The following is a 26,530-nucleotide window of genomic DNA, read 5'->3' as shown; positions in this document are numbered from 1 at the left end:
ATACCTTGCAGATGCAGGGATCTATGCAGGGGTCATCATTTTCACTGCCCTCAAGAGAGCAGTTGCAGGGCAGGCACTCAGGATATCCTGTATAACCCAAGGCACAACGATTGCAGCTTTCTCCTGCATAGCCAGTCTTGCAGTGACAGAAACCAGGCAACAAATCTACGGGAAGAGGGAGAAAACATGAGATATATTCCATTTGTCATTATTATTGTCAGATATGTGCCTTAGAGTGCTCAAAGCAACATCTTTGGTAGGTTTAACATAAGGGGGTGTTTACTGTTGCTCATACCACCATCTATAAACTCAGAGTCATCTGAGAGAGGCCAGAATGAAAAATGTAAGAATAGGGCAAGTATACAGCGATTTGAATTCTGAGTTTCCAGAAATCTGCATATTAGAAATCTTGAAAATCTAAACATATCCCTACTTCCTTGCAAATAATAGTCCTTGAAAGCCTTTTATTCCATTAACTCATCTAAAGGCTTTTCACCTTGCTTTTACTTTCAGCATCCACAAGGCTCCCTAGCAGGGGATTTCACATTTAGTCTTGCATAATGTGAAAGAACACACTGATGTGTGTTAAATCTCTGTTTATTGCCACCTAATAGTCATATCACAGAAAAGGGCAAGTAGCCATTCACCTTATCCATGCCATCTGTGATTTCAATATACATCTATCATATCCTACCTGACATTTTTAATTCATATGCGATAAACTCCTAAGCCTACTCAATATCTTTACATACAAACTGCTTGGTATGACTGAAAACCTCTACTGTCGTTCTCTGCACTGCTTTCAGTTCTAATAAATTATTTGAAGAGGGAGTGCATAGTGTAGATTGGTTTGACTAGTTTTTCTGATTATTTTTTAGTTGTTTTGTTAAAAAACAGTAGTATTTCCTAAGGCCCTGTTGATGTTTTTTTACTACTGCTGACACAGAACTAAGTTGACGACCTGAGGCACAGTCCAAGAGCTGCTTCAAAACTGGTAGTGCCTAATTCAGAAATCACTGTAATCACTGTACAAGTAGAACTACTTTTCTCAGTGTTCTACTTTTCCTGTAATTGCTACAAAAACTCATAATTTATTTTACTACCCAGCCACTCACTATCTTGAGATCCTTCTGAACATTTTGCAGTTCTTTCATTTTTCTATGCTGAAAGATTTTGTACTTGCTAACTTTGTCACCTGCCTACTCATCCCTTCTCCAGGTTAAATATGAATATTTTCAACAGTTCATATTGATCATCACAGTGAAATGGTCCATTTATTCTTTTAACCAAGTACTAAGCCATGAAAGAAACTTTTCTCCCTATCCTATTACACTTTCTTTTGTGGATTTTGGTAAAAGATCTTGTCAAAACCTTTTGAAAATCAAAATACAATATTAATCAAATGAGTCTTTGTTCACATATTCATTTAATGCTTCAAAAAGATTTATAAGGCAGACTGTCCTCTACATGAATCCCCTAGTCTTGAGTTTTGCCCATTTTTGCCACATTTCAGAAATGGTATAAATCCTTTATTGTAGTTCTAGTGATTTCTGGGAAATAGAAACCAGACTTTCTGATTCTAGTTTCCTGGAACACCCTGTCTTTCTTTTGGATAAACAGTGTCTATTTAACATTAATGTCTGTTTTAAAAAATATTACAAGCTACATTTAATGCCTCAAGCAGCTCGATTTTCAACTACTCAACTCATCCTGAAGCCATGGATAAATATGCTACATGCCTGACAAATTCTGATTCTGCATTTATCAGCTTGCTTTAAACCTGACACTTGTTTGAGGCAGTTCTTCTGACTTGGCCCCATGATGAATGAAGACTCCCAAGTGGGAAACTCCCTGAGCTATTCTACTCACTGGTAAAAAGAATTAATATAGCTTTTCTGCTGAGTCCCTTTCTTTCTTGAGATTTGCATTTATAGCTTGATTACGCCTAAACCATATTTAACTCCTACTTTATTTGAATCTCTAGCACCCTGTTTGATTCTGAATTACCTAAAAAAGTACCTCTTAGCAACTTCTTAGCAAAGTATTTTATTATTCCTTAAAATATGTGTATTTATTATTAAGAGTATGACTTCCTGGAATCTGTCACAATTTATATTATTTTCTACTATTCTCACTTAGAAAAAACTTATTTTCAGTGAGTTTCTTTTGGTTGTTTAAAAAGATGTATCTCTTTTTTTGTTGTTAGCTTAATTGCATTGCTTGAATAATTTTGAACCAGAGAAATGCATCTTCTCTGAATGTCTAATATGCAGTCTATAAACCTTAAGCTTGCCATTAGCAGTCTTGGATTGCTCATTTTTATTTTCCTTTTATAGATTTCCTTGTTTTGATTAAGTTGTTTTTCAGGGAGGCTTTCTCATTCCTACAAGAATGTTGCATTTGACTGCCCTTCAGGAAGAGAGTTTAAAACAGTCCCTCATGCATAAATCCAGAGGTGCTTATCCTTTTTATGGCTTCTCTAACTAGCTATTTCAAGAAGCAGCCACCACCTACAGGAGTTTTAAATTATATTATCTGTTAATCTATACAGAGGTGAAATTCAATCTGCCTACTCTAACCTTGAAGCCTCTTTGATCTCCTGTAGCACATCATATCAACTGTTACCCTCTTGATCTGTCCTAATTATATACAGAATTTCAGTGCATGAAATTTCTGTTACTTACTACCTAAAAGTGATGTGCTCCATGGATTTTGATGCCTTTGGCTCAGCTGATTCTCAAATTTCTGAGTTATTCTCCTCTCAAACAGCTACCATCAAGGCACCACATCACAGCAGGACACAAGCTTTTGTAATCTGGGTCAATGCATCCTAACTGGACAATTTGGAACAGAGAAACTTTTGTTCCTTCCAGATGAAAATAGCCAGCTATACTCCAGGGTTCAGCAGTAAAAGACATAGGCAAGTCTACTGTTACAAGGGAGCTCACCTTATCTGAAAGCTTCAGGAGCTCATATCTCACAAAACAAGTCTCGGCAAGCTCAAATTCAATTACGTCAATTCAAGAATGGAGCTTCCAAATATTCACTTAAATCTATAGTCTCTCCTCCATTGCACACTCTGCCCATTTTATTTTAGTTCCCCAACAAGAACCATCACTTCTCTTGCTCTTCCTTTCTATGCAGTTATTGAAAACTCTATCCTGTCACCAGCCCAGCTCGCTCCATTCCTATACAGCACACCCAGGTATGGATAACCTCAGCACACCACTTACCAAGAGACCTCACACTCCACATGAGACAGAGGAGGGCAGAAGGCTGCTACCTGTCATACCTTCATACAGCTAGTCTCCATACTCACTTTGGCTCCACACCTTCTTTCATTTACAGCCCTTGTGAGATCTCAGCTCTCCCTGTGTTACACAGAGTGTAAATTCCTCTGTGCCCCCAGTGATGAGGCTGCTGTAGTGCATGTGTAATGTACATTATGTCAATAGTCTAACTATGGTTCAATTTAGGGCAGATGTTTCAGGTCTGTCTTTTGTTTTGCTTGTAATTAACTGATATTACAGAAGAAGGACATCTTTTGCTTTTGGTCTTACGTGACTTCATAGGTCTTTTTTGAATGGGGCTTTATTTGATGAAGCTATTTTTCCCTGTTTTCTCCCTGCATGTTATCAGTTTCTGTCCTGTCTTTCAGCATACAGAAGCTTTGAAAATGCACCCTAGAGGATGAGTCATCTTGAAATATGAGTTTTACCAGTCAGTTTTTCATAGCCTAGAAGTCTTTCAAAACTGCACAAAAATAAGTGAATGCAAAAGCATGAACCAGACCCTTAAAAAACTTGCAATCCTAGGAATGGCCTCTTGTCATTTTCACTCCTGTTCAACAGCACATAAATTTCAAAAATAATTTCATGGAAGTCAGTGAGACTACTTGCTGAGGAAAGTAGTACAAAGCCTGAATAAAGATTGAATGTCTGGATCTCAGTTATCCTAAAATGTCTGAGGACATTTTCAGCAAAATAAACATCTGGCATTGGGATTATATTGTACATAAAGAGGCAATAGGGGAAAAAAAGATAGCATGCCCTGAAGACTGAGTCACAAAACTCTGCCAGTTCTTGCAGGTGCTTAAGAGCCAAGTAAAATGGCTATTTGTTAAAATCTAGCCAATAGAGCTTGAAACAGAAGTACCAATTCATGGAGAAAACCTTAATTACTGCACAGAATAGTGCTAAATGGTTGGACCTTCACTTCTGTATGGAAAATTTCAATACAGCTAGGGTCAAGTTTAGCAATTATTAGGATGAGTTGAACACAGATGGACAAGTTCAGTTTTAGAATTATTGCCTTTCAGTTACGAAACCTAGAGGCATCTTCATCAGTTTATTTTATGATTGATCCTAAGTTCCTCTTTCTTATATTTTCCACAACATATGATATAGGACTACCATGAAAGAATTTTCAAAAAGCATTCTTGAAGATCCAAAACCAAAAATACACTTCACAAGCAATAATAATATTAGATTTTAGACTATTGACTGAGACACAGTATAAAAATGGAAATCATACATAAAATACAACAATACTTCTTTCTTTCCTGAAACAATGAATACTATATTATAAAGCAGCTTCTCTATGCCCTTATCTAGCAAAACCTGATTATGACTACAGGATGCAGTCATTTAAATCCTCTTGATGCATTTCATCAATGCACCAGTTTTTTGTGGTATTTGCTACAATTTTCCATTTTCATTGCTGCTTACCTACTGTACTCGAGAACAGAGAATGTAGAGAGTCCAGCTTTATTTTACTTCAGATCTCATCACAATGACTCTATATCCCCAGTGATGTTCCTTTCTATCATATTTCCATTTTAGTTTAATGTCTTTTACTCTCTCAAAGCATTTACTTAGCACACATTTAAAAAGTATATTCCCATCCTATACCAAGCAAACAATGTATCCTCATACAGTGACTCCTAAGATGTCTTTCAATCCATTCAGAGTGTTCATTCTGGTTCAGTGCTGAATAGATAGATTCCTTCAGACAGATCATGTTTTCCACCCATTCCTTTATGAACACTCACCAGTGCTTCAAACCCAATTGCTGCCCAGGGTGAGCAGTACGCAGTAAAAATAATTTTAGCAGTGTACTGAATACAAATGTGAGAAGGAAAAAAGGGCAGAAGTGATCTGCTTTCAGGATAGTTTTATGCTAAAAATTATATCCAGACTCACTCTTGATTCTAAAACTACTACTTCTGTTACCACAGAAATCGTTTCTTAAAACAAATATTAGAAAGGTTTTTCCTTTCAACTGGCATTATTGTGTCTTTTTTGTTGAATAAGACATTACAGTAACAAATATGTGACTTGTTCAAGAAACATAAATGAAACATAAATGTAAACATAACGAGCAAGAAGTAAACAGTTTTCCTAATGTGTTGGAACCTTACTTAGTACAAGTTAAAAAAAAAAAAAAAAGGCAAATAAACAGTAAGAACAAAGAGCAAGTCCATTGTAGGCAGAATAGTTTTGATGTCCAGATATATGTAGATCTGGAGTATTATTGTTGTTGTAGTTTTAAAACAGACAAATAATAAGATAGATATCAAAATTGTCCTCTGGCCACTGTCCAGACAGTGCAGTGTCTACTTCTAGACTTCCAAGCCTGGGCAAGACACAGACAACTGGTCCCAAGAAAAAATGCATGGACTGATTTGGGTAGGAAATTCCATACATGATGGCAGTTATCTAAACAATAGTGTTTGTCACATATGACAATAAATAGTTTAAACACACAGAATAACCTCTACAATAAATAACCTGGAAACAGAAGGCAACAATTAGTTTAGAAAGGAATAAAGGAAAAAAAGATTATGTGTTGCAATTAGCAGATTCAACAGAGATTAAGAATTCTCTAACATGCTCAAAAGCAACAGGCCTCCAACCAGCTGCAGCAACATGAGTCAAGTCTCAGGAAGATGAGAAGCTGGTTACAGTCAAGACAGAAAACGATGAGGGTTTTCATTTTGTGAAGAGAAAAAAAGAACTCTGATTCTCAGTACTGAAGAAACTAGAGCATTCAACAACTTTTTTGAATGCCTGGGGCCAGATGAGCAGGACTGGCTACCTGCAACAAAATTAAAAGGTAGAAAATCAGAAAAAAAATAATCCAAGATATAATCTTCAATATGTTAGCATGACTTGTTTCTTGATTCTCTAGAAAGACATGGTAATGTTCCAAAGAGGAGCTTAATTCTCTTCCTAGACATGTTCAGAAACGAGGCAAGAGAAGAATTTGCCAGAAAGATGAGATCACTAAAAAGGCAGAAGGAGACATAACAAGGTGTCAAAGCACAGTACCACCTTGTTAGATTCAAAAAGTGTAAGCAGATTTAGAATGAGATGGCATAGATCTGCTGAATGCTCAGAGGCATAAGACATTTTGAGACCTCCTAAGGACACCATTACTGACAAACAAGATGGAAAAATGTCTCTATTTTTTTTCTTTCCTCTTCTTATGAGAGAGGAGCTGTCAGCCTGTTAAGTGCTGATCAGCTGCCAGGCCCCAGGAGGATGACCCACACCTGTGGCCAGAAAAGAAGGTATGAAGAGAGAGAGACTGCAGCAGCAGTGACAGGACTGAGAGACCAAGCAGCTGCATAAGATGCAAGTGAGACATCACATTTTTTTTAGTCAATCAGTCCCCATCTCAAAATCACAGTCTGAGAGGATCCTTTGTTGCATTGTCTGTCATCTGTAACCTGTTTAAGTTTCACCCACAGGTTTGGTACAGGCATTAGAGAGTCTTGATGTATTTTTGCCAGCTTTGGGATTCATCCTCCCTTCTGCTCTTACTGTCTCCATATCACATCACATGATACACTGCACTGGGTATCCATGCCCAGGTGCTGGTAGCAGGGAGGGGGCTGCGAGGGCAGCTTCTGTAAGGAACAGGATGTGCCAGACAAAGCTAGCTCCCATCAGGGCACACAGCTAAGCCCCTCAGCCAGCCAGGTCAGAGAATGGAGAAGGGGAAGGTGTGGAAGGAGAAGCTCCAAGTCCAGAGCTGATCCACCCCTGCAGTTCCTGGAGGAAACCAGGCTGGAGCAGATATCCACACTGCAGCCCACGAAGGAAATGATGGATATTTCTTGAAGGAACTACATCCCATGGAAAACTGCTGGTAGAGAAAATGTTTTTCATGAAGGATGTAGGCCCATGGGAAGCACCCCCACTGGGGTGCAGCTGGGGAAAAGTGTGAGGAGGAAGGAGTGTCGGGGAGGAACTTCTTCTGACCACTGCTATGCCATCACCCTGCACCACTTGTGGTAGTGGGGGAGGAGGCAGAGGAGAATTCTGGAATGAAGAAGTGACATTGAGTCTGGGAAAAAAAAAAAGGTGGTAGAAGAGGTGTATTTTTAATATTTGTCTTTGCTTATCACTACCTGTAACTATTTAAATTGGCAATAACTTAACTTTTCCCAAGTAAAGCCTGTTTTCCCGGGATGATAATTGGCAAATGATTTTCTGGTCTTTACTTTGGCCCATGAGTTACCTCATCTTCTGTTCTGCCCCTGTCCTGCTGAGAAGGGCAGTGAGAGAGAGGCTGTGTGGGCAGTTTCAGCTGGCCAAGATCAGCCCTCCAGAGATACCACTTGAACAGCATCACTTTATTGAACTGATGCAATCAGTACATGCTTCTTACAGTAGATTATGGGACCTGTCTTTGTTTTTCTGCCATATTGCTTTTATGTTCTATTGATCACTGTTTTAAAAGATTGCTACATGTCATCAATAGATTCTAATTATCCCAATTTATAAATCTCTTAAGAACTGACCTTGAGTTTTGGTATCTCCCTACAGTATTTTCAGATATTTTACAATGAAAAAAAAATGGCAATTCATTGTTTCCAAAGCCCAACAAACAGTTAATTGTCCATGTGAAGATAGCTTTTACAGGGCTATAGTAAGCATCTTAATCCTACATGAATAACACAGAAGGCAAATAAGTACTTTTCAAGAATATTTTTTAGATTTCAAATGGAAATATGCTAAGATAGGAAATTATATTATAATATCACTGTTGTTTCAAAAAAAAAAAAAAAAAATCCAAACAATGCAGCTGGATTACTGTTTGCATGAGTAAAATTAAAAAAAGAACTACAACAAACCAAAACCAAACCTTTTGGATTTTTTTTTTTTTGTTAAAGATACCAAAATTGTGATTCAGCATCTTTCTGACTATTGGTGAACTTCATCTTTAACATCCCTGTATTTGAGGGATCTTACCTCCTTCTGTATGTTTCTCATCCTTGACACAAGTATCATTTAAAGACCCATTTGGATCACAGGAACATGGCTGGCATGGATCTGGGTTATCTGGCAATACCTATAAAAACAAAGATATTAGAAGGAAAAAACCTTACCTTCAATAATTGGGAATTTTTATTTACATCTTAAATGAAAAGTAGGAGAGAACAACTTCTGTGTAGGTGGCTTACATTTTAACAAAACTGAGAGACAGCTGATAAACTTAGTCCATGCAGACTACGACAAGAAGAAAAGGCCCCAAATTGAACCAGAGAATGGATATTATGAAAAATTTCTTCACAAAAAGGGTTGTCTAACATTGGAATGGACTGACCCAAAAAGCAGTGGAGTCACCATCCCTGGAGGCATTTAAAAGATGTGTAGATGTGCACTCAAGGACATTGTTCAGTGGTGGGCTTGCTGGTATTAGGTTAAGGGTTGGACTTTCCAAGATAAATTATTCCAGGTTCTGTGATTCTATTAAAGTTTAATCTGGGATTTTTATTTAGACATTCATAATGACTTGGATGCAAATGTCTTCAACTAAAAAAAATACCAGGTGTAGAAATTGTAACAGAACCTTATATAATCAAAATCAATTAATGCAATGAAGTAGATTTTTAAGCATTTACTATGTAAAGCAATATTGACAAGATGACTTGTTCTGGTGAACATGATAAAAAACTAACTAATGTTAGTTAGTAAGAGAGCAAAAAGGTAAGTGAAGAAAAGTGACTATTATACCATGGAACAATTTCCTTTTGTTCTTGAGAGGTTACCTCAACCAAACTTAAACCTTAGTCTAATATCACACTAGGAATACAAATTACAAGTTCTGCATGAACTAAATACATACACATACTGAGGACAAACTACACAAACACACACATATATATCAAATCTTTTAGCTGGATAATAACTTAAAACAGAGGAAAAATCAAGTAAGTGCCCTGCTGCTGAAGAAATAGTTTCTCAGTACTCCTTTTCTCAAGCTGTAAGGCTAAATCTAGTCTATCAGGGAAAACATAATTACTGCTATTTGCTGATGTTTTCTCTTTGAGGATTGAACACCAATCAGACTAAAGGCCATTATTTACCCAACTGAAAATATACAGATGAAATACAAGCAATTCAATCACACACTAATAGTGTAGCTGTCTAAAGTACAGGAATGACCCATATTGACAATACAGCCTAATATAAGATTCATCTTTTGACAGCTTCCACTTAGATGAAAATACAGTCTTACATGATGAAATACAAAAAGCAATTTCCACTGCACTGAAATTTAAAGACATTCATGAAACACTATGGAATTTTAGTGGTTATTAATTCTACACTGCATTTAAAAAACAGAAATTACGGTCTCTCTTTCATCAATATCAAATATAGCAATATTTCTTTGAACTTTGGTAACAAAACTTGAAATTCATTACTGAGGCAAAAGTTCTGTTTACAGGACCATATCCTCTTTTAAATTAAATTGAAATACTAGCTGGAGGCCCTGACCTCAAGTGCATTCCTGCAAATCAACACAATTCACTTTCCTTTTTCTCCAAGCGCTAACGTTACACATTTGCAGCAGTGAAAAGCAACTGCTGCACTGTCAGGTTTGGAAGTTAACCTTCACGAAATGGCAGCCCAAAGTGTTTTTAGCAAGGCGAGTTGTTGCCCTGCAGAAGGGGCGGTTGAACGCCGAGCTCTGCGGCGCGGGGAGGCGGGACAGGCGTTTACCCCTTTTGGCCTGAAGTAGCCGTCCAGGCACGTCTCACAGTTTATGCCACTGGTGTAGCCTGAGCAATTCACACACACTCCGCCCCCAAGGTACTCCCCGTGGATGTTCAAACTCTGATTTCTGTCTGCCACATCCTGATCGTAGTAACACTCCTCAGTCTTCCCGTGGCAGTTGCACGCTAAAAGAGAAGGAAAGGGTTAGGAAATACTTTCCCCCTGGGGATGCCCCACTGTTACTGAGGTATTAAAAAGTACTGAAGTTGACAGACACAGTCTAATTATGATGTTCCTGTTTTGTTTTAGTTTGTTTGATTTTTTTTTCCTGTTTAAATTGATAACTGAGAAACCTTTTGGTGGTTGCATTACACGTGGTTCATGAGGAGTTGAAAGGAAAGCAGCACAATGGCATGACTAAATTCAAGTAATTCAAATAAAATTTTTGTAGTAAGGGTAGTTATAATACCATACAATTTCCCCATGGTATTAAAAAATTCATTTCATCATAAAGAGAAATTCAAAGCTTGTCAACATTGTGGTGAGGCATTCTCCTTACATCTGAACAAGATCCCAGGGAACTGTTTCCACCAAGACAGTACTACATTTCACTGAGAGTTGAACAGGGTGTAAGTGTCTCTTAAAAATTAAGCTTGAAATTAAATGTACTCTGCTTTCATTCCATAATGCATTCCCAGTGCAGACATAGTACCAACAAAAACAAAGACCTCTGTGGCCAAAGTTTATGGGACATAACTAAACAATGGCTACTCTAAATATGGGCATATCTGTTCCTTTTTATTTATTTTTAATCACCCATGATAAAATTATGGCTGAAATCCTAAAAATGAATAAACACTTAGCGTAATGGAGCATTAGATTTTATTATGTTCAGAGATATAAGTGGTATGTGACCTTTGGAAGTATGATGTTAAAGTTCAATTATAACTATCCTTACTACAATAAATCTGAAAATTAAATTCCCACCCTGTGGGAAGTTGATATTTCAAGGTATGTTTTCATTCCATGTTGGAAAACTAGATAGATTGTATTTTCTCTTTAAAAAAATCAGACACTCAGCTTGCATTTTGATCATATAAAAATATTTTGTTTCAGTAAAGATGAACATTATAACATAAAAACGTGCCATTTATACAGAAATCACGGCAGTAAACTTTCATATAATGAAAAACCTATAGAGATATATTTTTTTTTAACTTACCAGGATGTAGCCCTGTTATTTTATCAAAACAAAACCATCATGATTTAAAAAACTATACAAGATGATTTTGTTTTATATAGCATTACCCCAATATCACCATGTAACAATAAAATACTCTGTGTTCAAGAAAACCACAACTCCACATGCAATTTTTCTGCTAAGTCTTTTGAGTCAGTCTAATTAAGTGAACAACATCACATCAAATGTTATTCATAAACCAATGTGGGGAGAAACCAAATTAACTGCAAAATCACATAGGACCCAATTCCAGTTTTCAGAAGCAGTTGCAATAAATTTTCTCTTCTGTACTGCTTTCAACTTACGTTCACATTCATGTTTATGCAGGAGAGTGCCAGCATGCCAAGGCTTTTGATGGAAACCAGGACAACACTGATCACATGTCTCTCCGCATGTGTTGTGCTCACACTGACAGACGGATTTCTAATTTGAAAGAAAAACAAATATTTACACAATGTGATGATTTGAAGAATCTGTCCATGTACATAATACGCATTCCAGTTCAAATTATGAAAACATTAAGAATGGCTCTACTCTGTAATTCCTTTGTTTATTCATTTTTATTAATTTATGTATCCTGCATTCACCAAGTGTGTTTAATTTCTATAGCTCTATTTGAAGAAAACAGCCACAAAGCAAAGGAAGATAATTGGCCAGATAATCTAAGGAGAATCTAAGAATGCAGGAGAGTTTAATTCCAACTGGATAAAGAAAGGAGGATGGGAAAGCTCCCCAATAAAACAAATAATTTGAAGTACAGGTGGCCCTTGGATACAGGAAAACTGATCTGACTCCTCAAGGAGTGAGCCATTATCCACCCTTCCCTTGGATGCATCAATTCTGCTGCTGCAGAATGAAATAAATTCTGTTAGCTGATCCAATACAAACTGCCTTCTTTTTATACTTTGGTATTATTTTTGACTGGATAAGCCAACTTATCTTGTACCCTTCCAATTATGTAACTAATTCTATGGGAGGGATAGCATGAGTGTTTAAAGTAATATTAGATAAGCATAAGTCCAGCCTTTCAGTCACTTCACAGTTCTTCACAAGATCCCCTTAGTTCCAGCATGAAAATATTACTGTAAGGAACACCCAAACTCCCTACAGAGGGAGCTTGAAAAAGGTAAAAAAACCTTGCAGTTTGGAAAAATTAGAAGTAAAAATTGCCTTCCCAATAGTTATTTAGTGAAGGGGATTCTCTGTGGTCCTTGTTAGGCCACACAAGGTCAAACAAGCAAGCCAGAGAAACTCTATGGCTCACAGGACAAAGTATAAATCTTGCAAAACAAGGCTAACTCAAGGACTGCTTCAGAAAATCATGGCAGGAAATTCCAGCAAGTTTATTCCATGTAATGCTAAGGGAAAGATTCTTTCTGCTAACAAGAACAGTCATAATTTTATAAGCCTATTTTGGCACGGCTCAGTCTAAAGAATATCCCTGGAGAGCTAAACCTCCAAACCTCTTCTGGCTTGAGCTGTTTCACTTACACTATTTTTTATACTTGTCAGAAAACAAATACGTATTTGACATCCTGCAAAACAGGACATCATGCTTGTCAAAATGACTTTATTTTATCTAGTAGCCAAATTATCTGAAATATGTATTAATCTCAGTAGCAGCACTTATTTTCTGAGGCAGGCCTGATTCTAACAGATGGCACAGAGACAATGCTGCAGTTTCATCACTAAGGATATCTGAAACAACAGTTCAACACTTGCTGTACATATCATTACAGAAAATTCTCAGAAGGGTTAAATTAAGGAGTTTGCTCAATTTTTACAAGGACCTATAGAAATTGCTTAGAACTCTAAATGTATTCTGTATAAGATTTTGTAATTTCTTTAAATTATTTCCTACATAATGGCTTAATGCCACATACAAGCATGATTTTCAGTTTAATCCTATAAAGCTCCTACTTAAGTGAATAGTACATGAAGAGATCCCACACTGGGGCACGTAATATTATTAAAAAAGAAATTCAGTATTAGTGATAATGGGTGCATAGAGTTGGACAATCAGTAACAAATCATATTTCAATATTAATTACACTAGGTTTTCTTTATTGTATTGGTCATGTGCAAAAAAAGAGAGTTAAAATATGAAAGATATTACAAACAGCTCATGATTTTCTAGATTAGCTTAACTGATCATTCAATTGATACTTCCTACATAGCCAATGAATGCACCATTTTAGAGTCATCATGTGTTTGCAAGCATAAATTAAATATTTGACAATCATTTAGGAAACGTCTTGATTAATATCAAGAAGGAAAAGAAAGACTGACTGTTAGCACTCATTTTCACAGCTACACAGTGTAACCCAGATTTCTGTTTTTCCTAGGAAACTTCCAATATGAATTATCTGAAACCTATTCTTTCATTTCAGGAAAGCCTCTGCTGACACTGTATGAATGTTTATTATTCTGGCTGCTAGCACTGTTTCATTCTGGCACAGCTTCTGACTGTCCTTCTAGGTGAAAAACAAACATAAATTCACAGAACTCTGAAGAATATCAATGTCAGGGTTTGTTTTTTTGTTTTTTTTTTTCCTCATGTTCCACCCTATAAGTAAGGCACATTAAAAAAAAATACATACGTTGGTCATTGGATCCAGTGGACAAGCCTTTGCATGGCCTGAACATATACACATGCCTCCAACGGAGATGTCTTTTATAGAATAGTAATACTGTAAGACAAAACAGAAATTGAATTGCTAAGTGGATTCTAAAATGCAGGTGTCAAACTGCAGAATTCATTTCTTGTGACAAAACTGTCAGGTCCTGTTTTATTTCTTTTTTGATCTATTACAAATATAGCAGACAGTGTAATCCAAGCCGTGTCTTGATCAACAGAATCAGGCTGAGTGAAAGAAAGGGTGTAAATTGGCACAGTTCCATTTGTTTGAAGTCACAAAAGCCATGTCAATTTATACACAGCATACAAAAACATGAGAATAGGAAAAGGCTATATGCACCCTGGATAATGAAAAGTCAAATGTTATAGAATTTATTCTCTTCAGAAAAATATGAAAAGGAAAAGGCATGATGAGGGGAAGAGGAGAAAAGCTAGAAAAAAAAAACTATGAAACACCTTTGTTCACCTTAGCTGAATCTAATTTTGACATTCACTGAACTGTGGAAAGAAGAACTGTTTTTCACTATTGGCCTTTTGAATGATCATGAAACGGTCTTTATTACTGAGATTTAAGCACCTTTGACCTGTTTTTCTGCCACTTGACCATTTCTCTTTTTTCTTTGGTAAGGATTAAGAGCCCTAAGCAGAAAGAAGGACAGAAAGATGTTCATAACCTTATATTAGAAAGCCTGTGAAAAGTGAATCTCATTCATTGTCTTCTGTTTCGGCAAGGGTCCTGCAACATGCTCATAGCTGGCTAATCAAACAAAACATATGCCATTTGCAAATTTTGCTATCACAATGTTCAACCTCTTTACCAGATCATGAATAAATATATCAAACAAAAATGAGAACCCTTATCACTCCTAGTTAAACTTCCAATACAAAGAAAATGTATAATTTGTGGCTACCCTTTGTTTCCTGACAAGGGTGGCAAGTTTCAGTTGCTCCTCAACCCTTGGGGACAGCATTATGGAGAGATGCCACACAGAAGTTACAATTCTTTGTTAGTTTGAGAACAATTCTTTGTTAGTTTGAGAAATCAGTGTATCATCCTGCACTCACTTTTCATGAGTTTAGAGCAATTTTTCAAGTGATAATTCAACTTTGTATTTCTATTCACTTAGAATCAGATTACTAAGTGTCCACTTACATAAACACACAGTATTCATGGTTAGGGAGGTTCCAATAACTGCACTCAACTGGAAAGGATTCTGGGTTTGTTATTCAAAACAAAATGGCTTGTTCCAAACTTTCAGAAATAGCCAGCACTCTCTGTTTAGTCAAGGAAATGGAAATCAGAAATGAGGAACAAAAGAAGCAAATTTTCTTATCACTTAGCCATCACTGACAAATGATATTAACTAAAGTCAAGAATAATGATATGTTCCCCCCTTCATAACAGGACTTATTTTTGTTTTGGGAAGTTTAGGTTACCACTAAAATATAATGACCAACAGGATGACAAAGTGATTAAAAAAAATTTTAAAAAGTAATATTATATATCCCCCAAACCAGATTTTGAGAATGCTTTGTAGAAAAATCAGAGGAAAACAAGAATAATATACAACATTTGATCAGCAGGATAACAGGTAGATATGGCTTAGAAAGAAAGTAAAGGCTGCAGAAAGAAGAGACAGGGGTATGCACACATAAGGCACAGTGGAGAAGAACAGAGTATGGGTATGGTGCAAGTTTAAATGCTGTATCCATTCCTCATATGAAAATGTTAAAAGTGTTGCATTCAGACTCTATTACTACATATAGTAAAATTAGAAATTCTACTCAAAGGGAATGTTCAAGGTATTTAAGGAGCAAAAGGAGCAGAAAAGGCAAGAGATGCTAACAGCAAATACTTGCCAAATACCTACATTCAAATGTTTGCAGCCAAAGGATCTGGGTGTTTATGTTAATAACACCATTATGCAGAAAAGGCAAAATTGTTAATTCTGCTCTAGAAAAGATAACAAAATAGAGTGCACAGGGAATTCTCCAACATCAGGATTTTGAAAGATAAGAACAGGTAATCATCATGTCCCAAAATTCCCTATGGCAAACAAAGCCAGGTACAGCACTTACAAGTGTAAGACAACTTCTACACGTGCCTTTCTACTGCCTTGCCAGAACTTACCCTCCTTGTAACAATGGGATCAATTTCAGCTGGATCTTTGTGTGCAAACATCATTAAATCAGCATTTAGTGTCCGTATTCTCTGGAATCTCAGGCGAATAAAGCGAGCAGAGGTGAACTCCAGTAATTCACGTGACGGATCATCAGCACTAGGTCGTCCATTAATTAGAGAAGTGTGAATCTGAAAAATTATTAAAGCAGTAAGGAATTATATTACATCAATGTTTTCATGATTAGGCCAATAAATATCATTACATGTATTGTTTTAATGCATTTGTACATGCAGAATAACTTATTTCCTTAGAAAGTAGATTTCCCCCAAAATATTCCATGTGTCCACAGACATCAGCTAATGAAGAGTCTTTATAATAAAAACATTTAGAGCAAGGAAAGTCATCAGTACCAAGACTGCAACACAAACTGCATATGTGTACCCAGGCCCTAGAACAGTGTCCATGCTGCAGGCAATTTACTTCTCCTCCCCTAGTCTGAAAACAATCATACACCCAAATGGGTTCAGAAATTTTGAGTTAAGGGAATGCATACTTGGAATGGGATTCAGAATTCAACAGGGGTCAGTTTGCACCTCTTAGAGCGATCATCATCAAAAGGTTTTTGAACTTCTGAAATACTGAAAACTACAATGGCTAGATGAGACAAAATCAGCATTCATAAGCACCTCTCCTTTCCCACTGTCTCTTTACACATCTCCTTTGAATCTTGTTCTCAGCAAGGTAAAACAATTTCCTGGGTTGCAACTGTTTTCACCTGGTCCCTGAGGAAAGTCTTTATCACTTCTGAGAACTTTGTTTAGCATTTGTTTTGCCAAAGACACTACCACTTTCTGCCTGCACTGTGGTTTCTGTAAAGATTACCTGTCCCTTTCTCTGCCTGTCCTAAAGTCTAGAAATCTTCTAGGTCAGCTCTGTGACTCCTTCACAGAGACTCTCCGACCTCAACTGGAGCATCAAGGGCAAGGCAACAAAAACAAGACGTCTTGTTCCCTTCCTGTCTTGGTAGCTGATCATGGCACACATTAGCTCTGAATCTACTAAATAAAGCAGATGGGCTGCTACAGAACTGTTCTTGGAAAAGGCCTACAAGAAGAAGCATGTCAAGTATAGCAAAATACTGTTAATGAGCACCTAGAGGGAGAGAGGAAAGAAACCATTAATTTTCCTGTATTCTCAAGTGTTAAATTTTAATTGGGGCATTTTTATTACAGGCTGGTACACTGAAAGAATGTTCAGATGCTAAGCCAAATGTGCAGAACACTGGAATGAGTAAGAGAATTACTTATTCTTTGCAATGAACATGTGTTGCCTCATACCTCAGTGATCTTAGTGAGAGGTCAGGCCACACAGCCATTTTCTGTCATTGAACATGGTCATATCACTGCTGGTTTAGGCAAACAGCTGCACTCCAAACACCACCTGGCACTCACTCAGCAGTGGCTGCCTCACACTGAGGAAAGAGACTATAAATCTACTGCTCCCACGAAAGCAGCAGCTCTTGTTTCCTGGAGGTTTTGGAGGTGCTGGATAGACTTACTGAACAACTCCTCTCTTGCATTGCCTTTGTGATACTATCAACTCACTTATTTATCTCAAAGGCAGGAGTCAAGGATGGTGCCAGGCTCTTTTCAGTGGTGTCAGGACAAGGAGCAATGTCTCTGAACACAAGAAGTTTCACCTAAGTATTGAAGAACTTCTTCACATTGACACTGGCAGAGCACTGGAATAGGCTGTTCAGGGAGGTCACAGCATCTCCCTCTCCAGTGACATTTAAAACCCACCTGGATGCATTCCTGTGTAACCTGCTCTGGGTAACCGCGCCTTGGCAGAGGGCTTGGACTAGATGCTCTTCAGGGATCCCTTCCAACCCTAACAATTCTGCAATACTGGGATTTTTACTACCAAGAGGGAAACCCTAAACCTCATTCAGCATTGTGCTCCACTGTACTACAAGTACACCAAATCACAGGGAACCACTCTGCCAGGAGCAGCCATCAATTCGATCTTGCCTGTGTATGAATCAGCACCTCTGGGTTTCTGCCATCATCTCCAGGAACAGGTGACACCACCACCTCCTACTCAGATCGTAACAATGCAGTCACTGAGCTCTGACTCAGCTCTGCTCCTGACTACAAGTAAATAAAGGACACGGCTGGAAACAAACAGAATAATATGCTATGAAAAAGTCATGGTGCAAAGAAAAAATTATAATAAAAACCCCAGAGGAAGAAAGGAGGAGGTCCTGAGTAAGAAATGTCTGGCTACAAACAGGACAAAAACACATGACCAGAGAGAGAACTGCTCAAGTCCCTGGTGAAAAGAAAGAGAACATGTGTGGAGAGAAAACTTCAAAAGCAGCCTGAAGAAGCTGGCAAAAAGTCAAGTGCAAATTGACAGATCTTCCCAAAAGGAGGTGAATTTTAGCAAAAACACATGCTTAAAGACTTTTTTGCATAATATTTACTTGTGCACAAGGAAATATATTTCTTCAGAGCATTTTTTCACACCATTACTGCCTTCCTTGAAATCAGGATCCAAGAGATTTCTTTTATACAGCCAGCAAACATACATGGGTTATGGTTTAAGCAATAGAATACTAAACACTGAACTTTGATATGCCAGAGATGAAGAAATAAATCTAAAGTAGTGCCTTGCTCAATCTGATAGAAGAACAGAACTGTGGTAATAAGCAGCATGGCAATCTGAATATCTCTTCAAAAAGACAAAAAGCTTTTGGGGGGTGGGACAGAGAAAGATGCAGATGAAATCCAATGTATCAAAACAAGCAAGTGCCCACAGAGAGCTAAAAGTATTAATCACAGACAGTCTGACCACAAATGACACAGTTGACAATCAGGAGTCATACCTTTTGATTACTTTTAAAACAAAAAAATTTAGTCTTCAGACACTGATGGGGAAAAAACTCACTTCCTTGGAATGGTAGTTTTACACAACTAAAATGTAAATCAACAAAATAAAAACAGAGATTTTCATTTTAGAATACACACTATTTTTGAAAGGATCTATCTGCCAGCAGTTCATCTATTTGGCAAGGCTAATCTATTAAGATGATGACTTCCATTTATGTTATTTTTAAGCTTTGAATGTTTCACAGTTTCATTTTAAAACAATTAAGTTCATATAATTATTGAAATGCAACTATGTCCTGCGTGAAATATTGCAGTTGCTCAAGTATGTACAGCAAAATGACACTGAGACTAGAAAATTCAAAACTGGATAGCTTTATCACAACGAATCTGAAGTGAAAATTTTACACTGGCAAAATTAATTACTCTAAATTATTTCTCCTCCTATAAACATCTGTGATGAAATCATTCATGTCTTCCTAGAAACATTTAGAATCAACTTGAAAACTGTCCAACCGAGATGTTCCTCCTCCTTGAATAGAGAATAAGGAAAAAATTAAGAATACTTTAGGAACATCTGTCACTAATCAGAAAAAAAAAGTAAGAATATTAATTTAAAGAAGCTTAAATAGACTTAGATTTACAGTATTTTCAATATGACTCTCCCAATGAGACGCCACTAAGTTTTTCCAGAACACACTTACTCTTTTCATCTCCCTTCACTATCTTGCACCTGTTTTTAAGACAGTGTACCCAGGATAGCACATTTTCAGTCAAGACTTTATCACGGCTCTTGTCCTCCAAGTATTTTTGAATTGGACTCGAAAACTGTCCTAGTGAGCACAATCCTCACTAAGCATCTACGCCTATGCGTATATAAGACCATCACAGCACTTCATGTACAGGTCCTGTAAAGATTAGTCCCCCTTCCCCACATCAGCTACGGTGCTGATGGCCTCTGCTAGCTGTGCACATGCTGCATTATGAGCCACTCCATAGTTCTACACCAAAGCAAAGATCCAAAGCTGACTCTTCCAGGAAAATATTAATACCTTAATCCACCCACTGGGCTGCTATGACTTGGATAATCCAAGTCCTCATGAGGGAACAATGTCAATTTTTTTTTCAGGTTTTATGCACAACTTTTATTTATCATCTCCAAGACTGTAATCATAATTTTAGATTCTAAATGAAAGATGCTCAGATTTCAACTAAAGAAAACTTTTTCTTAACAGTGCATTTTTCCATGACTATTGCAACAAATGGAACCTTTAGGAATCTCCAACAGAGGCCAGAAGGAAATGGTTATGAAGGAGCATAAGAAACAGAGTATTTAGGCACGGATCCCTCCAATACAATATGATCATTTCCTCTGACTAATCAGTCTAAAGGCTTCCTGAGCCACAGTGTGAATCTGAGTCATAGTGTTTAATGTCTACCAGTTGCCCTTTTCTATATTATAGTTCTACTCCTTTTTCAACCGTTATGTTTTTCATCACTATGTACACTTGTCCCAATGTGAGGAAATTTGCTTCTTAAAAAAAAAACCCAAAACAATGAAAATAACTGGCTCTGGTGAGGCTGTTTGTTTTCTTTTTCCTTTTAAACCTGGAATTCACAATTATTTAATTGAAAATATTTTAATTTTATTTCTGAAAATTGTGAGCAGTCAAGACCTTTTAATTTTTAAAATTCGGTATGATGATAAATCAACTTTTTCTTATCTGAGAACTGTGGAGGATGTTACAAGTTCTCTACTCTGAAGAGAATTTAGTCTAAGACTAGCCCATCAGCATACATGCATAATTCTTTTTTTCTTCTTGCATGTATTACTTTGCTTTGCTTTTAGCAACACTCATTTTCATGTAGCACTTTTCATGTAGTATCATAAGCTGCTAATAGAAGGAATTATCTTAAATTTCGCATTATCAACAAATGCTACTATTACACAGTTTTCTGATTTTTTTGATTGCCTGCAAGAATGCTGAACAACAGGGGCACTACCAAATATATTCAAAGGACATTCAAGTACATTAGGATCTCTGAACCATGCCAGTACCAAAAGACCTATCCAGCTCTGCCCCTTGCAGCATCCAAGCCAGCATGCTAACAGTAAAATGAAGGTAAGCATACATAATACTTCCTCAGGGATTTGCTGAGCTATAGATACTTTCTATATATCCGGTAAGCCTCAAAGGATTTCCATAAACTCAGTCTCACCTTAAATCCAAGCACCTCTCAATATCTGCACTATCACTTAATTAGGATTTTCTCATCTCATTTACGTGTTGTAGGGAAAGAGATCCTTCCTTTGCTGGTTTTAGATTGAAACTCACTTAATGCTTCCAGTTCTGAAATTGGAACAAAGAAATGTATCCTTCTACCAGCTCTATTCTTAATTTCATTTCTTTATTACTAATTAGCTTTGCACGGGTATCAGGCTTCCAGATCTGTAGTTTCCTTGGATGACTAACAAAGCTACCAAGAAAAGTGTGTTTCATTTGACACTCCACGCTTGTCAGTTACAGAGAATTTCTGACAGTGAGGAGTTAAATAATAACTGCTATAATTCACCTATTTTAGCCTTGAGTTCCCTTTCACTATTCAATTTATCCATTTTTTCTGCACCTCTTCAGTTAACAACCTAGTTTGCAATTGTTTCTCCAACTCCTCTCCTGTAAATAATGTTTCCAGTGCAGAAGCCCTCTTGACAGTCTCTACAGAAAAAAACGATTCAAATCATTAATTTAGTTTTTCAGCAATGACCTTATCTTTCTTGAACGCTCTTTGATCATCTCTCAGCCCACCAATTCTCTGGCAGATTTCCTGAATCTGATGTGTCTGAAAAAAGGTTTATTTCAATTCAGTCACTCAGAAACTTTTTCACATCTTTATTGCAGTTTAACATTTGAGTTGCTGGAACTTATTTTCTTACCTCTTTGCCTCATTTGCAGGAAAAGATATGATGCCCATTTACAAACAATACCAATTAATTTTGGTATCTATTATCATTCCTTGGTTTATGCTTTAAACATGCTGTATGTTTTCTGGGACCATTCTAAAATGCATGCATGTGTGTGTAATTGCATAATTATTTGACAGTTAATTATTCACACCAGGCTCTGTATTCTGTTTTCAACTAAACCATGTGTTCCTTTACTAGCTGCACCAAGAACATTTAGGTTTTTAAGATATAATTTTTTGCACTACATTTTGTTTTGACACCTAGAGAGTCTGCCACAGGGTTGTAGAAGGTTGACAATAGCCCTTCCTTCAGCAAGAGCAGCTTAGTTCCTCTGGGCAGTTGTTGATACAACACTAAAGCAATGCTGTTCCAGTTTAGGTGCTGAATTTTAGTTCACAGAGATCTCATACCATTTTATTTCTGCTGAATTTTTTATATTATTAAATTCATAGTGCCTCTTCTCTATAAGCCACTGAGTCATTCCTAAACAGCTCCTTGTTTCTGTCATGCCTATAGTGTCACATTTTCCCAACACCCTTTAAAAGATGGTATTAATTATCAAGGCAACCATTCTCAGCTGCTGGGTCTGGATACTGGACAATAAATACTTGGATCCATCCAATCTTACCTTCTATAACAAAGACACCTGAAAGGGCTTGCAATGTGCTCCAGCCAGGTGACAATGAGACCTATGACTAGAATTTCACAACATATTTCACTGGGTTTCTGCCAATGAAGAAGTGACAGACAGTCTAAGAAACTTTTTGCTATTTTTGGCAGCAGACAAGTCTCATACACTGGTGAACAAGGACTTATTTAGACTTTACTTGTAATGGGTCTTCAGGACATAAGAGAGTATTATCCTGCACCCCACCAAATACTTTTCAAATGTTAACAAAATCTCCCTGGGACTTCTCAAGCCTAAAAAAACCTGTCCCCTCAGCCTCTACTTACAGGACTGACTCTCCAAGCCCTCATTTGTCTTCCCAAACATTTCCTGGACTTTGTTCAACATGCATATATCTATCCATTACTGGGGAGCCCCAAACAGGACTCAGCTCCTCAGGTGTGTTCTCATCACCTCCCTCAACCTGCTGGTGACTGCCTGACTAATGTAGTCCAGGATATTCCTGGCTTTCATTGCTTGCAAAGGCACCTTGCTGGCTCTCATTCAGCTTCCTCCCAATGCTCCTGGATTATGGAGGCACAGCTGGCTCACATCTCATTGAACAGAGCTCTCAGCCCACTGTGGGCTACCAGGCATGAATTGTCATGTAGCTGCCCATCTGCAGGCAAAGAAGAGGCCCCTCTCCTGGTGTCAGAAGCCACCAGTTTGCAGTCTTCACCATCATGGGAGTCTCCATTTCTGAACCAACAGGCACAGATTCTTCCTGCCTCTTTTTCATACAGTTGTGGCTTCAGGCTGCAGAGTGCCAGATAAAACTTAGTTACTCACTTTTGTCACCTCTGATGCTGTGCACTCTACTGGATGTCTGCTGACATCCTTCTGCAGTCCTTTACCTGGTGACACAAATACCCAAACACATCACCCATTCTGCAGGCAGTGACACTCCCTCTTTCTCCCTCAACCTCAGCAAGGTCCCAGACAGCTGTCACAGTCTCAGAGGTTAAAATCTGCAGCCAGAGCTGCTGTACTGGGGCAGTCGTGGCAGCCAGTGCTGAGGATTATGCCCAGACTGTGCTTCACCACCATGGCTGAGCACCTAAAACCACTCTTTCCACCTCTCCTCCTGTGCAGGTTTCTGGCATGAACTGATATGCAAATATACATCAAGTTAGCTGCCTCTGTTGTTAATGCAACAGTAAAAATGCTGCCATTTGGCATTAATGTATATTATCAACTGCTGAGTTACTTAAAATTAACATGCTTTAACAAAGTTTTAAAGAATTTTAAGTATGTACCATGCTCTCACACAAATTTTAAATACTCATGTATGAATCCAAGTGGTATATTTTTCTACTTAGAGCTTTGGTATTTGAAGCCCATTACTTTGCCAAGCAATTTGAGTGCAATCAATCTCAAGCTGTTTGTAGGATATAAAAAACTCCAGCTGTGTGGCAGGGAGTTTTTATGCTCACTTTCTTTTCAAGAAAACAGCACCACTAACCAATACACTTTTCTCATGATAAACTGAAAGACTTAATTCTTTCACAAAAAGACAAAGCTACTTACTGCAATTTGTTGCAAGGATGGATTTGGAACATCATCCTACAATAATTTTTGGCTAGTAGTGGTAAAGAACTCCCTTTGTTCAAGTACTCAGTAGTAATTTTGTACATGATATCAAGACCGAGGTCTTCAACCTCAGCACTTTGTTTGAGGCAGTGGTCTGACCCTAAACTATTGTCAAGAAAGATCAGTGCCTCACTAAAACCTAATCTTTGAGAGCAGCATGCAGGAAAGAAAAGTTCCTGTCCTGCATAAAAGGTCTTGCAACTTGGTAATCAGGAGTGGAGATGACAAAAATGTCAGCATTAAAATGATCTAATGGGAAAAATACCCCAGCATTTACATTCTCAAGTTATGCAAGCACATCAGTATGAAGATGAACAATGCTGAAAATAAATTTTTCAACAGGTGATTCAGTAGCTCTCATAATTCTCCTATCCAATACTGCCTTTAATTATCTGTTGCAAATAGCTCATTTGCATTAGATGGAAAATTACTGCTGATTAATTAATCTCTTGGTATCTTATATTTAATCCCTAAAGACAAAATTTCTGTGAGTTTTCTTCGTGCAAGACCTAATCTATCATTACAGCTGATTTCACAACTAAAATAGTTGATGGAAGTATATGCCAGAACTCAGCATCCAATTTTTCTTCATAAGTACATACTTATAATAATTGCATATAAGAAATGGTATATTTGGCAAATTTTGTTGTATTTCTAATAAACATCTCACTATCTTAATAAATTAGTGGTTTAGTAAGTGAAAGCACAACTCCCTTCTGTGCCTCACAAATGATTGCAAGAGCTACTTGAAATGCAATGCTTAAACTTGCACTAAAATGTCAAGGGCTATGCATGTCAGATTGTATCTCAACTAATTCATTCCCCCTAAGAATACAGGCAAATGTCAGTTTAACAAACTGTTTAGCAAATACTATTGTGTCATTGACAACTATACCCTACAGCTTCAGCTAAACAGGGCTTCATTGCTTCAGTTTTGATTAACTTGCTTTTGTCATTTTTGTCTTTCCAATTTCACTTGCCTATTCAAGCCACTGCTTTTTTTATGGCTCCTGAAATTCTCATGCTTGTCATTTTCGGACAAAAAACAATTTGTCAAAGACATCATCTTGCATACTTGTAAACAGACTGCTCATTGTCAGAGCAATGGTTATTAATAAATCACAGAATAATAAGCAATTTGATTACCTTGAAAGTATATTTATATAATTTCAAGCTTTTATTTTCTTGTTGTAACAAGAAAATGTTCCACTTACATAATGGAAACATTGCAACGAGATGTGGTTTAAGCAACAGTCTATGAGATGCAAGGCCTGGAATACTGTACCACAACCATGACGGTTTGTGCTCTACTGGCTCTTCTAAGTGTACTTAGAAGTAAGACTTCATCTCTTAAGACAGCAAAAAGGTATTTTGTGTTGATGCCAATGGCAACTCTATCTGCAAAGAAAAAATTTTCTATCTGAAAATTGTGCTGATCTGAGTTCTGATCAAGCAGAGGTGGAATACCTAGGCATTACCGAGTTAAACACGGTCACCTCTTTGCTTAAACAATAAAATCTAGAGGTCTGTTAAACATATTCCCTAAAATTACTCAAACAGCGTAATATTAAAATCCAAATAATGCTATTTTTTAAGAAAGCACTGAAGCTTACAGTTACAAAGAAAAGTGCATATTTTCTTTGCTACTTTTCAAAGTAGTACACATCTTTTTGGAATCTGATCATAAATGAGACAAGTAGTTTCAAATAAATAACAAAAAAGTAAAGTTATGTTTTATTGGATATTATAAACAAAAGCATTCTGATCCTCAGATTTAAATAAAAGGCTTCTAAGTATGCCAAAGTAAACAATATTTTAAAAAACTCACCCAAACAACACCCATCCCCACTTTTCTACCAAGATTTTATGATTTCCCTTATTCATTGTATGATTATCCTAAAAACTCGTGGCACTTTACTCTAATCTTTCCTCCTGAATGAGATACACTGTGGAGTCCACCGTGGAATTACAGACAAATTACTGCCAGTTCAGTATTGTGACCAGTAGAAAGAAAATCCACAAGAACTTTTAACAGCTGTAAGCAGTTGCATACGGCTGCCAAAAACAACTGCTGATGTAAAAGAGGGAGAATGTGAGGATTTAAGCTGTTCAAACAGTAAACAAGTACATCTGCTCCTGAATGTTATCATTAAATAAACTGTGGTAATGTGCTTTACATTGATTCAACATTCCTGTTTTGAACCACAACTCTGAAGAATTTTATACTGGAGCAATTTTAACAAAACTTTTCTGGGTTTTGTGATGGAAATCCATGTGTGGAAAAGTTCATTACAGTCATTGTATAGTGTTGGACTCAAAGTTCTAGCAAAACCTGTGTCATGTCATTTGGAACATAAACCTATGAATGCTTCGAAAGCCAAATGGGATCCCTGTGAATGGTAAGCATTCATT

The 26,530-nt window shown here is 37.2% G+C and overlaps 1 protein-coding gene across 1 annotated transcript in view; it reads right to left on the bottom strand.

Moving 5' to 3' along the window:
- LAMA2 (laminin subunit alpha 2) overlaps positions 1–26,530 on the bottom strand; it is a 330,175-nt gene that overhangs the window by 195,630 nt on the left and 108,015 nt on the right. The window contains exons 5-10 of the mRNA XM_056488060.1: positions 16,017–16,196; positions 13,848–13,937; positions 11,553–11,670; positions 10,014–10,192; positions 8,259–8,358; positions 5–165 (exon numbers count right to left, since the gene is read on the bottom strand). Of these exons, the coding sequence (XP_056344035.1) occupies positions 5–165; positions 8,259–8,358; positions 10,014–10,192; positions 11,553–11,670; positions 13,848–13,937; positions 16,017–16,196 (828 nt within the window). The remainder of the gene's footprint in view (positions 1–4; positions 166–8,258; positions 8,359–10,013; positions 10,193–11,552; positions 11,671–13,847; positions 13,938–16,016; positions 16,197–26,530) is intronic.

Source organism: Oenanthe melanoleuca, chromosome 3 (genome assembly GCF_029582105.1).
Source record: "Oenanthe melanoleuca isolate GR-GAL-2019-014 chromosome 3, OMel1.0, whole genome shotgun sequence".
Classification (NCBI taxonomy): domain Eukaryota; kingdom Metazoa; phylum Chordata; class Aves; order Passeriformes; family Muscicapidae; genus Oenanthe; species Oenanthe melanoleuca.
The sequence above is the reverse complement of the archived record's forward strand: the minus strand, read 5'-3'. Positions and strand labels throughout refer to the sequence as shown.